This window comes from Ochlerotatus camptorhynchus, unplaced genomic scaffold, assembly GCF_037179485.1.
Source record: "Ochlerotatus camptorhynchus isolate MF236.1 unplaced genomic scaffold, CSIRO-AGI_Acam_v1.1 ptg000062l, whole genome shotgun sequence".
NCBI classification, from domain to species: Eukaryota; Metazoa; Arthropoda; class Insecta; order Diptera; family Culicidae; genus Ochlerotatus; species Ochlerotatus camptorhynchus.
The window spans coordinates 2,659,765-2,674,834 of record NW_027040552.1 but is presented as its reverse complement, the minus strand read 5'-3'; the positions used below and the strand labels follow the sequence as shown (position 1 = coordinate 2,674,834).

The following is a 15,070-nucleotide window of genomic DNA, read 5'->3' as shown; positions in this document are numbered from 1 at the left end:
ACCAACGTACTGGACTGCCTGCCTTGAAGACCCATTGCAACCGTCTAGCAAAACTAATCCAAGCCAGGATGATGGACCTCAGAAATGAGGACTTTAGTAACAAAATGAGCTCTCTCCTGGAAGCTAACCAAAATCCTTAAAAATAAGCCAAGACCCATTCCCCCACTTGTGCCGTTGAATCAACCCAATGATTCAGTTGCTCATCTGATAACCCCTGAAGAGAAGGCTGATGCTATAGGTCAACATTTCGTCAACTCGCATAATCTCGGACTGAACATGCCTAGTCCATACGATACTGCAGTTGCGGTAAATGCAACAAACCTCCATCGTATTCCTTACAACTTTCCTGTGGAATGCAAGATTACGGCTGACGAACTGTTGGCCTATGCCAAATCATCTAAAAATATGAAGGCTCCAGGTTTCGACCAAATCCTGAATTTGGAACTCAAACACCTGAGTTTCAGATTCTTCAACCACCTGGCTACTTCCCCTTGTGCTGGAAGTCAGCTAAAGTCATACCCATCCGGAATCCTGGGAAAGATCCATCCTCTCTTTCAAGTTACCAACCCATCAGCCTTCTCTCGGGGTTATCCAAGCTGTTCGAAAGAACAGTCTACTATCGACTTCTGGCATCTGCCGAGGCAAACAACATATTGCTCGAGGAGCAGTTTGACTTCCGTGAAGGACGCTCGACTGTTCACCAGCTCACTCGAGTAACAAACATGCTCAGACGGAACAAGTCTGTATCTAAAACATCTGCCATGGCACTGTTGGACGTTGAAAAAGCGTTCGACAATGTTTGGCATGATGGCCTGGTCTACAAATTGCAGCGATACGGTCTTCAAATCTTCCTAGTGAAGATAATTAAAAATTACCTCTCGGACAGGACATTCAGAGTCTCTCTCATTGGCATCATATCGGATGCTTTCAACATAGGTGCGGGTGTCCCACAGGGAACCATCCATGGCCCCATCTTGTTCAACCTGTTCACCTCCGATATGCCGGCTCTCCCTGATAGTGGATCGTTGTCACTGTTCGCAGATGACACAAGGGTAGGGTTATCGGAGCTCTGACTGCCAAACTTCAGAGAGGCTTGGACGTCCTGTCTGAATACATCAACAGCTGGAAGATCCGTATCAACACGGCAAAGACCCAGGTCATCATCTTACCGCACTCAAAATCACCCAGACTTGTTCAGTCTGAGAATAATAACATCAACTTGAACGGCACAATGATGGAATGGTCAAAAGAGGTAGTGTACCTCGGCCTTACACTCGACAGCAAGCTGTTTTTCAGGGAACACATTGACAAAACAAAAACCAAATGTAACATCCTGATGAGATCCTTATATTCACTCATCAACAAACGATCCACTCTGAAAAATAAGCTTGCTGTCTATAATCAAATAACAGTCCACCACGAATGAAGAACTCTGAGGTCCATCGCCTGGCTTGTCTTCAGACGCTGGAGTTACGGAGAACAGCTACCTTCCAAAGGTTCACAGATTGCTGTAGGCAATCCGATCAGCTGATCATTAGCAATCTGGCACGTTAGGTTAAGCTTTAGATTAAGTAGGTAGCTTATCAAATTTGTAAATACAATCAAAACACCCCCCCCCCCCCCTGGGGTATTCTGTAAACTAGTCGAAAACGCAAATATTAAATTAGAAAAGCAAATGAAACAAAGATGAAGAGCCAGGTAGGCTAATCAATTAAAATGTTAAATCAATGTACTATCATAATCAACAGAAATAAACATAATTTTACTACTGGACTCCCTCTAAAAAAAAGGTTCCTACCTACGCCATTGGTGATGATGTCCCAGACAAAGAAGAAGTTAATGACCAACTAATGATGCTCTCTACAGTCAGTGATATTGTTAGAATACACATTTACACATTTAAACAACATTGAAACGAGTACAGTCAAGAAAAGACACTAACTGAAAACGGTTGGTTAGGGCAATTGCCGCGATTATTTAATTTTTAGCTAGCAGTATTTCTATGACAGCATTTGGAGTGATATGTTATCAAGACTTACAATCGTATTAGAGGACATTTGAGCATGGGATATAAGATTTCAAACAGGTTTGAGTCATTACGTTCCTGTACAGACTAAATGATTGTAACGCGGAACGTCACCAGGCTGAGAACCTTAGAAGCTCGTTAAAACTAGTGTCGCAATCTCATTTATTTACTTGCTCTCGCAACGGCCTACTCTCAGTAAAGTTTCGATTCCTGTCGAGGTAGCAGCACTTGCAATGATGCTACGCGTAATCACAATGATCCTATTGGCCGTAAGCGTGAAGGCGCAAGGTTCGGATGTCGATTTCGATGATAAGACCTGCGGACGTCAAATGGTACCAGTGGAGGGACTCATCAAGAACGGCTTCAAATCCCGTCCCGGTGAGTGGCCATGGCACGTGGCGCTATTTCATCGGATTGCTAATGGAGCGAATTTCGATTACCAATGCGGTGGAACGCTGGTGCATAAGTATTTGGTAGTGACGGCTGCTCACTGCGTAACATTGCGATCGAGTAGGAAACGAATGGCTCCAGGTGATATTCTGGTGAAGGTTGGTCGATTCAATATATCGGAACGGTATGAGGAACAGGGTCACGACCACGAAGTGGACCAGATAGTAGCGCATCGCGATTACAAGCCGTTGACGTATGAGAATGATATCGCCATTTTGAAACTGAAGGTACCGGTGATCTTGACGCCTTACGTTCAACCGGTTTGTCTCTGGAAGCGGGACGATGGCAAAGTTCTTCCGAAATTCCACGGGATGCTCGGAACTGTGGTCGGCTGGGGCCTGACGGAGAATGACACGGTGGCGTCGACGCTGAACAAGGCACAGATGCCGGTTGTGGATATCTACGATTGTCTGGAGAGTGATCGATCTTTCTTTGGCCATTTGCTCACTGCGAGATCATACTGCGCGGGGTTTACGAATGGAACTGGAGTGTGTAATGGGGACAGCGGTGGAGGTATGTACTTCGAACGTGAAGGGCAGTGGTATCTGCGAGGAGTTGTGTCGTTCAGCAGTATCGTAGATTTGACGAGGATCTGCAATTTGAAGAAGTACGTGGGATTTACCGATGCGGCACGGTACTTGCAGTGGATCTACGAAAACGCTCCAGTTATCAGGAGCGATGATCCTATTCTGGGGCACCCAAACGTGAGGCTGATCAATCAGGGAGATTGTGGTAAAAACGAATATATGTTTGGATATCAAGAAGAGAAGAAACCCGTCATCCAGCAGTACCTGTGGATGGCGGCCTTGAGGCACCCCTTTCAGAATAATCAGTATGTTCCATGCAACGGAGTTTTGATCAATAAGAACTACATTCTGACTTCAACCTGTGTCGATTTTAAGTGAGTGATTTTTATTACTTTTTAGTCCGTTATTTTGATATTTGATTTCTTTCAATTCCAGCGATGACATTTCGGTGACATTGGGAGATTTCAATACCGGCGAGGTGCGAGATTGCCATCCACGAAATGATGATCCATACTTTTGCTTGGATCCGGTACAGATAACCACCATCGCTGAATACTTCAAGAAGGATCGTCTGGTTTTAGCTCGATTGTCGATTCCAGCCATTATCGGCAGACGAGAACACATCCAGGCCATTTGTTTGCCCGTTTCACCAGAACAACGAGGTCGCGTTTATTCAAAGTACACCTTAACTGGTTGGAAGGAGTCTGGACAGGACTCCAAGCTGCTACAGCGAGCCGTCGTGGATTTGATCTATCAGAAGGCCTGCCGTGAGGAGATGGCCAATGTGTCGTATGCCAGCGAAGAGGAGAAGAATATAACCGATGCGATCGTTTGTGTACGGAACCGGGAAGATCCGAACAGAAGCCCACGTTGCGAAGACTACCAACCGGGAACTGCAATCCAGGCGATTGAGAAAAAATCCAATCGATACTTGTTGTACGGAATTCAGACTGGAATTTCCTACTGTAGCAAGCCGGAAAGGTTCATCGCTGTGACTGAGTACCTCGAGTGGATCCTGGACCATATGAGACCATGAAAAGTTGAGAAAGTCATTCGTTAATGATCAACAAAAGTACTTTTATAAAACTTAAATGATCAACTCCTAAAAACTTCCGAAAACGTCACCATCAACAAGTGTCCCCCGAAAACCGCATCCCGTTTGCCAGAAAGTTTCATAATTTGCTATCAATTTCACGCTCCACCGGTTGCCCTCTACTAGGTAGGTGCCACCTCCCTCCAAATACGCACACACACTCACGCGTGTTTATTTTGGGGCCCGTTCCGAATCGATTAGGTCAATGCCGCCTTGCCGGCCGGGAAGCGCGCAGTCAATGGACTTTTTTTTTTTATTATTGGTGTTGTTATGTGCGCTGCTGCTGTTTTGGTGCAAAATGCACCACCACCGTATGTTGTTGATTTTTCGTTCTCTCGACCTTTCCGCCGGCCGAAATTTGCGACCGACCAAGTGGTTCGATTGAGCGTTTCGCGCGTGAATGATTTCTTTTTTTTTTTTCATCAACACAAGTGCACAAATTTATACACCAGAACGACATCGGCCTTTCTGCGACCGAGCGGGTTGTTGTTATTTTTTGCTAAATGAAATGGGATGGCAAGGTGAATGGAATTGTACCGTTAGAAATGCATCGTTCGCCGGTTGTTATTGTGCGGAAAATATTCTACGAGGGTAACATACTGCACACGCTCTGGGTGACTCTGACCCGATGACACATGATGACGACGGCGACGACGACCGATCGAATGATATCGGGGTCGAATGGCAATTTGGTTCAATGCAGGCGGCGAGTTTGGCAATGCCTTACACATCCCAAGTAACAATCTAAATGCTTGGAAGATTTATTCTTATTTTATCATTGTTTTATCATAGCATCCCTTCCAGCCTGTGGTTGTATTACGGTTTTGTGTGCTTGTCATAAAATCAGGCCGTCAAGTCGTCTATAAAACTGTTTTATGACTACTTAATTAAAACTCAGACTTCATAGTTTTAACGGTAGCTGTAAGGTGGTTCTGCATCACTACTTATAACTGAAGAATAAAACCAAAACAAAACATACAATTATGTTTTATGGTACACTTTTTATGACCGATATAAAACTTGAAGCAGTCTTAGACCTTCATTAAAGCTTCATTACAACTATCATCTTTATCAGAGGCCTAAGATTCACAGATAAGAAATATACTGCTACAACAAAAAATACTCTGAAATTTTTTGTCATTATAAAAAACAAATCTATTCAGATACATGAAATGAAAACCCCTTCAGTGCTTCTGAACACAATGAAGATGAGACGATCGACAATATGAAACAATATGGAGGAACTACAGTTATACGATCCCTACATAAGGCACAGTGCGGTGAAGGAGCTGTTAAAAATATTGAACAAGCGGCTTTCCGATACACTTCCGAAAGATCTACGAACCCTTCTTAAAGTAACGCCGACAGTTTCACTAAATCCGTTTGGAGATGGCTAGTATTGACATCACGGCTTTAAACCTTGTATTGAAAAAGCTTTTAGTGGATCCAATAAGCATTTCTTACATCTTGATTACAAGCGAAAATAGGAGGATCGCTTGGAATGTTGACTTTTTGACAGGTGGTCATGGTTTTTGTTTTGTTTTGATTCGCTGTACCGAATAAAACCAGCAAGCTAGTTATATAGCTTAAATATAACTTAACGCTCTCAATTTGGACTACGAAATGCTAAGATACAACCATTAGGTTTATGTTATGCTATAGAATTCCAATCTAGGAGAATATGTTATATTGAGGTATTTTTAAGGAGTAGCAAGTTATAACGAAAAAAAATGTCGCCGTATGAACAAATTTCACACAGTATGAATAATTACGCTTTAATTGATAGGCAATAAAACACTTTCATACATCTATGTATAATTAAATAATATGTGACTGGTTATTGCTCAACAGTAGTAATAGTTTTGTACTAAATAGATAATCTTTGAATGACTCTTTAATGCATGGTGCTAATGCAGACAAATTAAAAATATCCCTATATTTTAGTATTCATATGGCGCACTAAATTTATGCTCCTATTTGGTATAATAATCACCATAAATATTGCACGGCATGCTGTGAAGCATATACAGATTGGTTTAAAATTATAATAAAGTCGTCTTATTTTCAATGTACAATAATATCAGCCATTATTACCAACTGACAAGGATCATGATTTCACATCAAACATCGAAAGAATAAAACCACAATAAAATATTTCTCAATATTAAATATCATCCAAAAACCCCAACTTAAAACCTTCAAAGTTGTCAAAATGTTTTGCGTATCATGTTTTATCAACTTCTTCAGGAGCGATTTATGCGGTTGTAATATAGTTTTATGGTAGTCATTAGAAGGCTGTTAAAACTTTCTGACCTGGAGGAGGTTTTATGTTTTCATTTTTAACAATCACGTCTAGAGTGTGATAAAACTGGCATAAATCCTATGCTCCTAAAGTAGTTCGCATATCAAGTTTTAATGACTGCATTAAAACTGGGCCAATTGGCCATGACATGGCTGTATTGCGGTTCTCAGGAGATTGTTAAAGCAATGTGGTCGTCAGTGAAGGTTTTATAATTTGGTTATATCAACTGCTATAAAACTTCAATAAAACAAAAATTGTTGCTTGGAATTTCAGGTATTACATATCCCAAGTAACGTTATACGTTTAATAAAGTACTACAAGGGTATACTGTAAAACAACATTCATAAAACCCTGGCCAAGAAAGATTTGCCTTTATTACATCGAATAAAACCTCATGAAGATTAGATTCTGTCCAGTTGGCCCACCCTGGAGAAATTTTTGAAGAGTATATTCTCAAGAAACTTCAAGATTGATTTGCTGCATAAAGGTCTGTGATTTCTATATGGGGGTACATTTTGCGAAAACCGAAAATGAAACATTTAACAAAATTATGAAAGATTTTGAACGATAGTAACTCAGCTGCCCCTGGACCAATTCCAATAATTTTATCCCCATCGATCAGAAATATTTCTACGCATCTGTTGAATTTCAGACTTTATAATTTTTCAAAGGTTCAGTGTTGAAAATTGCACGAATGTGCAACTTTTACTATGATAGTTAAATTTATCACTTATTGCCTGCGAAAAGTGATTTCCCAGACACACATTTCAAAGTTGAATTCCATCCGGTCTCACCAAACGGTGTTTATTCAATCACCGCGTAGTGAGTGGTGGTGTTCTCCAATACACAACGAAAGGCTGCCTGCAAGCAGCAAGCTGTAGCCCACATATAAGGTAGAAGAAGCCACACCGCTATTGATCAGAATCAGTAGCTCTTCGTGAGTGGCTGTGGGTTATCTATGTCAAACGCGTCATACTGAAGAGTATAAACAGAGAGGACCCCGCTCAAGTTCCTATTCCTACAAAAACCCAGGCTCCTGCTGCAGTTAACAAATAAGATATATTATATAAGACCACGTAATCCTACGTCACCTTTGCGTACAACCCCATAGAGCTGTCGCTTGTAGTTTTTTTTTTATAATCCATTTATTTGTCAAGGCTCAAATGCGATAGCTTTGCGGAGCCAAATTACTTTACATGTAATTTTAGATAATCATTTCTTACAACTTAAGTTAGTAGAAGGGGGCCGAATACTCGCGGTTTACTATAGATTAATAATTACATTTATTTAGAGGATTGGAAGGTGTTACGGCAGTTACGAGCGTACCACCCTTTGTTACCACAGTCAACCCAGGGAATGTCAGTGTCAGCGAGAGAGCTTGATTCGGAGCTGTCAACTGTCCGATCGAAAGTCAAGCGCAGAGGCAGAAGAAGCAGCAATAAGAAAAACAACACGTTGAGAGAATTGTAAAATCTATATAGCAAGTTATTTCTATTAGTTGTTAAATATAGATGAATAAAATAAATTTGTTGAATTAAATATAATACTAACTGTAACGTTCCACAGCAGATAGAAAATTAGCGTCTTCAGCCTAATAATTTGTTGGATAGAGATTTGAGGTTACATTAGATGTAAGTAAAATCCAATTTGTTAAGGAAAATAACTAAATAAACCCTCTCAGCTTTAAGCATTTCCCATCAAAAGAGTCCGAAAATTTCCTCATCTAACAAACTAAAAGATCTAATAGACCTATAAGCTGCCAGACGAAAACCATAATAGCTGTCAGGCCTGTGGTACATCCGACAACAGCCGGATAGTCGCTTGTGACAAGTGTGGATCTTGGTGGCACTTTGAATGCGTAGGCGTGGAAGAAAGCATTAACGAGAAGGACTTTTTCTATCGGAAGTGCCTCTTTGGCGACAAGGAAGACGAAGCCACTAAAAACCCACGAAAATCACCCACCGTCGCCGGCTCTGACGTAGGAACATCCGCTAGTAGCATCCGAACCAAAACAAAGCTTCGCCTGATGAAACTCCAGGAACAGAAGGAACTAATTGAGCGACAGTTGGAACTGGAACGGGCCAAGCAACGGAGACGTCACGAAGCGGAAAGGCTTTTGAATGAAAATAAAGTGGAGAAAAAACAGCTCGAGATCGATTCAATGTTTTTGCAGGAGAAGTTCCGGGCGTTAGAGGAGGAGTGTGATGACGAATGTGATGAGTAAAAGAGCCAGAAATCCTTACAGAGCAACATCAGTAAAGTAATCCAATGGCGAGAACAACATCTAGGGGGGTTGGTTAATTCTACCGTAGCCACCCGAGAAACAGTTGCAGTTCCGAAGTCAACTTCAACAGCTGCCGTGCAGGATCCCACGCATTCCAAAGCGCTCCAGCCAGTAGAAAACTCGGCTATCGTCACGAGTACTTTCAACCCCACCATTCCTGGGATCATCCCAACGACAACACGTATGCAACACGAGCGCGGGTGTAGCGGAAACCCAAACGAGCCAGCTGGGTATCTAGGCTCCAACATCGAATTCCTTCCTGCCGGTATATACAAAGTATCCAATGACGCAAACTAATCCTCGAGCGGCCATCGGTGGTCCACCGAATCAGCCCAGCGTTCCCGACAACAGCACCAACAATCATTTGGGTGGATTGTTGAATCAAACGTCTCAACAATATCCCTTTGGGATTCCACAGGTAAGCGGCAGCTCGGGCCAGGTATGGGGTAATCCGTCAGGAGGACTAAACAATTTGCAAGGCAATGTGATACCTATACAGGCAGTAAATCAGGGCAGTTATAGCAATCCGTATGTAGGTGTAAACGTCTGTAGGTGTAAAGGTATCAATAGCAATTAGTATTCATACCTTTTCCCAGTTACCCTTATCCGCTCGAAAAAAGTTGTCCTTTACCTACGGGGTTACCTGTTGGGCATGTATTATCCTCCCGTTGTTCAGCCACTGCCGGTAAACGAAGTGGGACCCACTTCAGGGCAACTAACTGCACGTCAGGTGATTTCAAAGCAACTTCCTCCGTTCTCAGGGAACCCGGAAGAATGGCCTTTATTTATTAGTTCTTTCACCAACTCCACTAGCGCTTGTGGATTTACAAACGCGGAAAATTTAATGCGGTTGCAACGATGTCTACGAGGACACGCTTTGAAAGTTGTGCGCTATAGCCACAATACAGACCTTATATGGAAGACCGGAGATATTGGTGTACGCTCTACTGAAGATGGTGCGGAAAGTTCAAGTACCGAAGCCCGAAAAAGTCGAGACGCTCATCGGATTCGGAATAGCGGTACAGAACCTTTGCGATCACCTGCACGCTAGTAACCAGGGGGCAGATTTGAACAATCCTACGTTGCTGCATAAGTTGGTGGACAAGCTGCCGGCAAATCTCAAGTTAGACTGGGCGATGGTCAAACGTCAACAACTGGGAGCCGATCTTCGATCGTTCGCTGCGTAGTTACTTTGATAGTAGATACGAAGTCATCAGAAGCACGACAGAACAAAGGAAAAGAATTTCTGTAATCCACATTCAGCGGACAACTCAAGTCACCCCAAGCTCGTGGAAAGTAGTTCTCTGGGGAAGCAGTGCCATGTGTTTCAAGATCCCTTGCACAAAGTGAAGGACTGTGCTACATTTCAGAAGCTGGACGTCAATAACCGATTGAAATTGCTGCAGAAGCTATGGCAGGCGCCCGTGCAAGTCGAAGGGACGTTGTGAAATAGAAGGTTGTGAGTATAGGCATCATCCATTGCTGCATTCCGGTACGAAGAAGAACAATCCATCGACATCGAGCGGTGTATCACTACTCCGGACGGGGATCGCTTTTTCGCATTGTTCCAGTGACACTCTATGGACGGGAAGGATCGATCACTACGTTTGCGTTTCTAGCTGACGTATAATCAATAACGTTGATTGAGGATTCCCTAGCTGAATACCAAGGTGTCGATGGCAAAACCGACAACCTGTGTTTGGCCTGGACGGCTAACGTTACTCGTTCTGAAGAGCATTCCAAGCGGGTGAAGGTGGACATCTCGAGTGTCACAGAGCGAAAGATGTTCACGCTTGCTGAAGCTCGAACGGTTAAGAGCTTGGGATTACCGAAGCAGACTCTATGTTATAAGGACCCGGTGAAACTTTATCCATACTTAGCTGGATTACCGATCCAGGATTACAAGGATGCTCTTGCAAAGATTTTAATTGGTAACGATAATGCTCATTTAAGTGTCACCTTGAAGAGGCGTGAAAGGAAACTGGACGCTACCAAAACGCGACTGAGATGGTCGATCAATGGTCCAACAGCGATGATGGAGAAGGAACGATGCTTCAGCATGCACATGTGCCATTGTGCAGGTGAGGACGAAGACTTGCACGAGTTAGTGAAGCAGTACTTTTCGCTGAAAAATATGGAGCTATCAATACAACAAAACCTCGAGTCCGAAGACAATCAGCGGGCCAGGGAGATTCTGCAAATCACCACATGGCTTCCGGTTCGAGATCGGGTTATTGTGGAAGTACAGTGACTTTGAATTTCCCGATTGCTACTTTATGGCTGTAGGGAGACTGGAGTGCCTTGAGCAACGAATGAAAGCGCACCCTTAACTCGGTGCTGGCGTGAGTAAACAGATAGAGGCCTAAGAAAGTAGTCGATCGCGTTCAGAAATAACGTCAAATGGAACTCGAAAGAAGACAAAATATTGTGCACAAACATCTGGAAAATCCGGAGTGGTACGGTTCCAAGCTGGCAAAAGTGCTGAAGATGCCGAAAAGAACAGTTTATCGAGTGCTCAAAATCTACAGGAAAACCCTGAGTTTGGGATCGTCAGCTGCGCAGCAAGGTGTTGAGGTATATTAAAGCCAACCCCGGTCTTTCTATACGGGATGTGACCAAAAGGTACAACGCCATCTTTCAAACGGTGCGGAACATCCTTGCCAGGGAAGAATACAACTTGTTCAAAGCCAGTAAATATCCGAACCGGCACATGAAGCAGAATTCCGTTACCAAAAAGCGTGCAAGGCTCTTGTACGACCGTGTTTTGACGAAACACAAGGGCTGCACTTGATTCAAGTTCGCGACGAAGAGCATGATTTGGCAAGCGATTTGTTGTTGTGACCTGAAAACGGAACCATTTGTCACATCCTCGACGATGACATCCCAAGTTTACATCGAAGAATGCCTGAAAAAGCGTGTATTATCGTTCATCCGCAAGCAAAAGCCGTCTTTTGGCCCGATTTGGCCAGCTGCCACTACTCCAAGGTGGTTCTGGAGTGGTATGCTGTTAACATGATCGATTTTTTCACCAAGCTAATTGGTCCTCCAAATTGCCCGGAATTCCGACCAATCGAAAAATACTGGGCAATTTCGAATCAGCGACTTCAACGAAGTGGCGGGGCAGTCAAGGACATCCAGCAAATGCAGGAAAAATGGAATAAATGCGTTGATTCCGTGTCCGTTTCCACTGTGCGGGCGTTGATGGGCTCCATCAAGAGGAAGGTTCGAGATGACATTTGAACTGGAGAAATGTAACCATCTAATGCTGTAACTTTGAAGCTCTAATAAAAGTACTGTAAAGCAACCATTAAAGGACTTTTTAAACTTATTGAAACACGAATTACAGGTCTTTTTGGGTGTACCAATTTACTTTTAGCCAGTCTTTAATGCTACATGGTTACCGTACATCGGGTGATCAAAAACTTCTAGTAATATTTGAGCAGCGATTGAAAGAAAAGAAGGGAGCTATATAGGATTTGGTGAAAGGAGTGAATAAACAATTTAGCCCAGTTATCGGCTAAATAAATGAGTTTTATGAACAATAAAATAAAGAAACACAGTGCTTTGCTTATAAGATTTGCTAGATTTCCTGAATGTTTCCTAAAAACGATTTAATGGTCGACTTTTGACGCAAAGTCATAGCTCATCCCATTTTTATCGTAAACACCCTTGCTAGATCATTATCGATTGACTTTCTCAACTTTTCATGGTCTCATATGGTCCAGGATCCACTCGAGGTACTCAGTCACAGCGATGAACCTTTCCGGCTTGCTACAGTAGGAAATTCCAGTCTGAATTCCGTACAACAAGTATCGATTGGATTTTTTCTCAATCGCCTGGATTGCAGTTCCCGGTTGGTAGTCTTCGCAACGTGGGCTTCTGTTCGGATCTTCCCGGTTCCGTACACAAACGATCGCATCGGTTATATTCTTCTCCTCTTCGCTGGCATACGACACATTGGCCATCTCCTCACGGCAGGCCTTCTGATAGATCAAATCCACGACGGCTCGCTGTAGCAGCTTGGAGTCCTGTCCAGACTCCTTCCAACCAGTTAAGGTGTACTTTGAATAAACGCGACCTCGTTGTTCTGGTGAAACGGGCAAACAAATGGCCTGGATGTGTTCTCGTCTGCCGATAATGGCTGGAATCGACAATCGAGCTAAAACCAGACGATCCTTCTTGAAGTATTCAGCGATGGTGGTTATCTGTACCGGATCCAAGCAAAAGTATGGATCATCATTTCGTGGATGGCAATCTCGCACCTCGCCGGTATTGAAATCTCCCAATGTCACTGAAACTTCATCGCTGAAATCATGTGATATCATCAAAATAACTTCTTAAAAAGCTAAACAAAACACACTTACTTCCAATCGACACAGGTCGTTGTCAGAATGTAGTTCTTGTTGATCAAAACTCCGTTGCATGGAACATACTGATGATTCTGAAAGGGGTGCCGCAAACCCGCCATCCACAGGTACTGTTGGATGATGGGCTTCTTCTTTTCCTGGTACCCAAACATATATTCGTTTTTACCACAATCTCCCTGATTGATCAGCCTCACGTTTGGATGCCCCAGAATAGGATCACCGTTCATGTTTGTTGGAGCATTTTCGTAGATCCACTCCAAGTATAGTGCTGCATCGGTGAATCCAACATACTTTTTCAAATTGCAGATCCTTGACGAATCTACGATACTACTGAAAGACACAACTCCTCGCAGATACCACTGCCCTTCACTCTCAAAGTACATACCTCCACCGCTGTCCCCATTACACACTCCAGTTCCATTCTTAAACCCTGCGCAGTAAGATTTCGTGGTAATAAAATTTCCAAAGAAAGATCGATCACTCTTCAGACAATCGTAGATATCCACAACTGGCATCTGTGCCTTGTTCAGCGTCGACGCCACCGTTTCATTCTCCGTCAGACCCCAACCGACGACAGTTCCGAGCATCCTGTGGTAATTCGGTAGAACTTTGCCATCGTCTCGCTTCCAGAGGCAAACTGGTTGAACGTAAGGCGTCAAGATCACCGGTACCTTCAGTTTCAAAATTGCTATGTCATTCTCATACGTCAACGGCTTGTAATCGCGATGCGCCACTATCTGGTCCACTTCGTGGTCGTGACCCTGTTCCTCATACCGTTCCGATATATTGAATCGACCAACCTTCACCAGAATATCACCTGGAGCCATTCGTTTCCTACTTGATCGCAACGTTACGCAGTGAGCAGCCGTCACCACCAAATACTTGTGCACCAGCGTTCCACCGCATTGGTAATCGAAATTCGCTCCATTAGCAATCCGATGAAATAGCGCCACGTGCCATGGCCACTCGCCGGGCCGGGACTTGAAGCCGTTCTTGATGAGTCCCTCCACTGGTACCATTTGACGTCCGCAGGTCTTATCATCGAATTCGACATCCGGACCTTGAGCCTTCACACTTACGGCCAACAGGATCACTGTGATTACGCGGAGCATCATTGCAGTTGCTGCTACTTAGGGTGGAATCGATTCTTTACTGACTGTTTCCCTTTGAGAAAACAAGTGATGAAATGAGAATGTAAAACTATTCTCTACCCGAGCTTCTGGGGTTTTTACTGCTGAGTCTAACCGGTGGCTTTTCCCGTATTCGGTTGAATGATTACAATCATAGAGTAGGAGATAAAGTTTGTATGGGCATGTGATCACTTAACGCTTGAAGTACCTCATCTTTGACGAGTACGCTATTCCAGAAACCCTGATTGAACTACGCCCAATTGTATCCCAAAAACGATTAGCACTTAGTTAACATAAAATGTTGCATTTTGCATTTTGCATTTTTTTTCCCGGAAAAAACGAAAACAGATCATGCACTACCTGTCACTCGAAGCAGCCCAAACTATAGTCGCTTTATTCATAGTCTGCCGGATAGAATTGCGGGAAATATAGTTACGGGAAACGTCTCTAATGTTGGCCTATGGCTCTAAGATAGGGCCCATCGCTAAAAATCTGCTATTTATCAATTGTATCTAGATGAACGCGTTATTGCGACGTTACTTATGGATATTTTTGGTTGCTATTGAACATTTAGTCGATTGCTTAATTTATGTATGGGCCCAAATTAGGGACTCTTAGGCTGACATTACCTGCATTTCCCCTATTTGTTATGTTAATCATTGCTCCTAGCCGAGACAATTTGATGATTTTCGTAATCTCTATAGGCCTTTTTAATAGAAACTAAACGATCGATTCAACCTCTGGTGGTGAATAGGAGAACGTCAAAAAGAGTGTTGTGAGCATAAATTTTTGCCTTGAGACATAGGAAACGGAACACTTATTTTTACATTTCCTGATAAATTGATTCATTTGAGATGCTCCAAAACTTAATCTACAGTTGAAAAATTTAAT

General features: G+C 43.1%; 2 protein-coding genes across 2 annotated transcripts; one reads left to right on the top strand and one right to left on the bottom strand.

Annotated features, from left to right (window-relative positions):
• The first annotated feature begins 2,243 nt into the window (after window positions 1-2,243).
• On the top strand, window positions 2,244-4,258 carry LOC135717537 (polyserase-2-like). Its single transcript, XM_065239668.1, has 2 exons — window positions 2,244-3,377; window positions 3,439-4,258. The coding sequence occupies exons 1-2, from the start codon at window positions 2,260-2,262 to the stop codon at window positions 4,037-4,039; spliced, it is 1,719 nt and encodes a 572-aa protein (XP_065095740.1). The 5' UTR covers window positions 2,244-2,259; the 3' UTR covers window positions 4,040-4,258.
• Window positions 4,259-12,240: 7,982 nt separating this feature from the next.
• Window positions 12,241-14,175, bottom strand: LOC135696832 (acrosin-like). Its single transcript, XM_065216347.1, has 2 exons — window positions 13,047-14,175; window positions 12,241-12,987 (listed from the first exon to the last, which is right to left on the bottom strand). The coding sequence occupies exons 1-2, from the start codon at window positions 14,162-14,164 to the stop codon at window positions 12,387-12,389; spliced, it is 1,719 nt and encodes a 572-aa protein (XP_065072419.1). The 5' UTR covers window positions 14,165-14,175; the 3' UTR covers window positions 12,241-12,386.
• Between the last annotated feature and the right edge of the window lie 895 nt (window positions 14,176-15,070).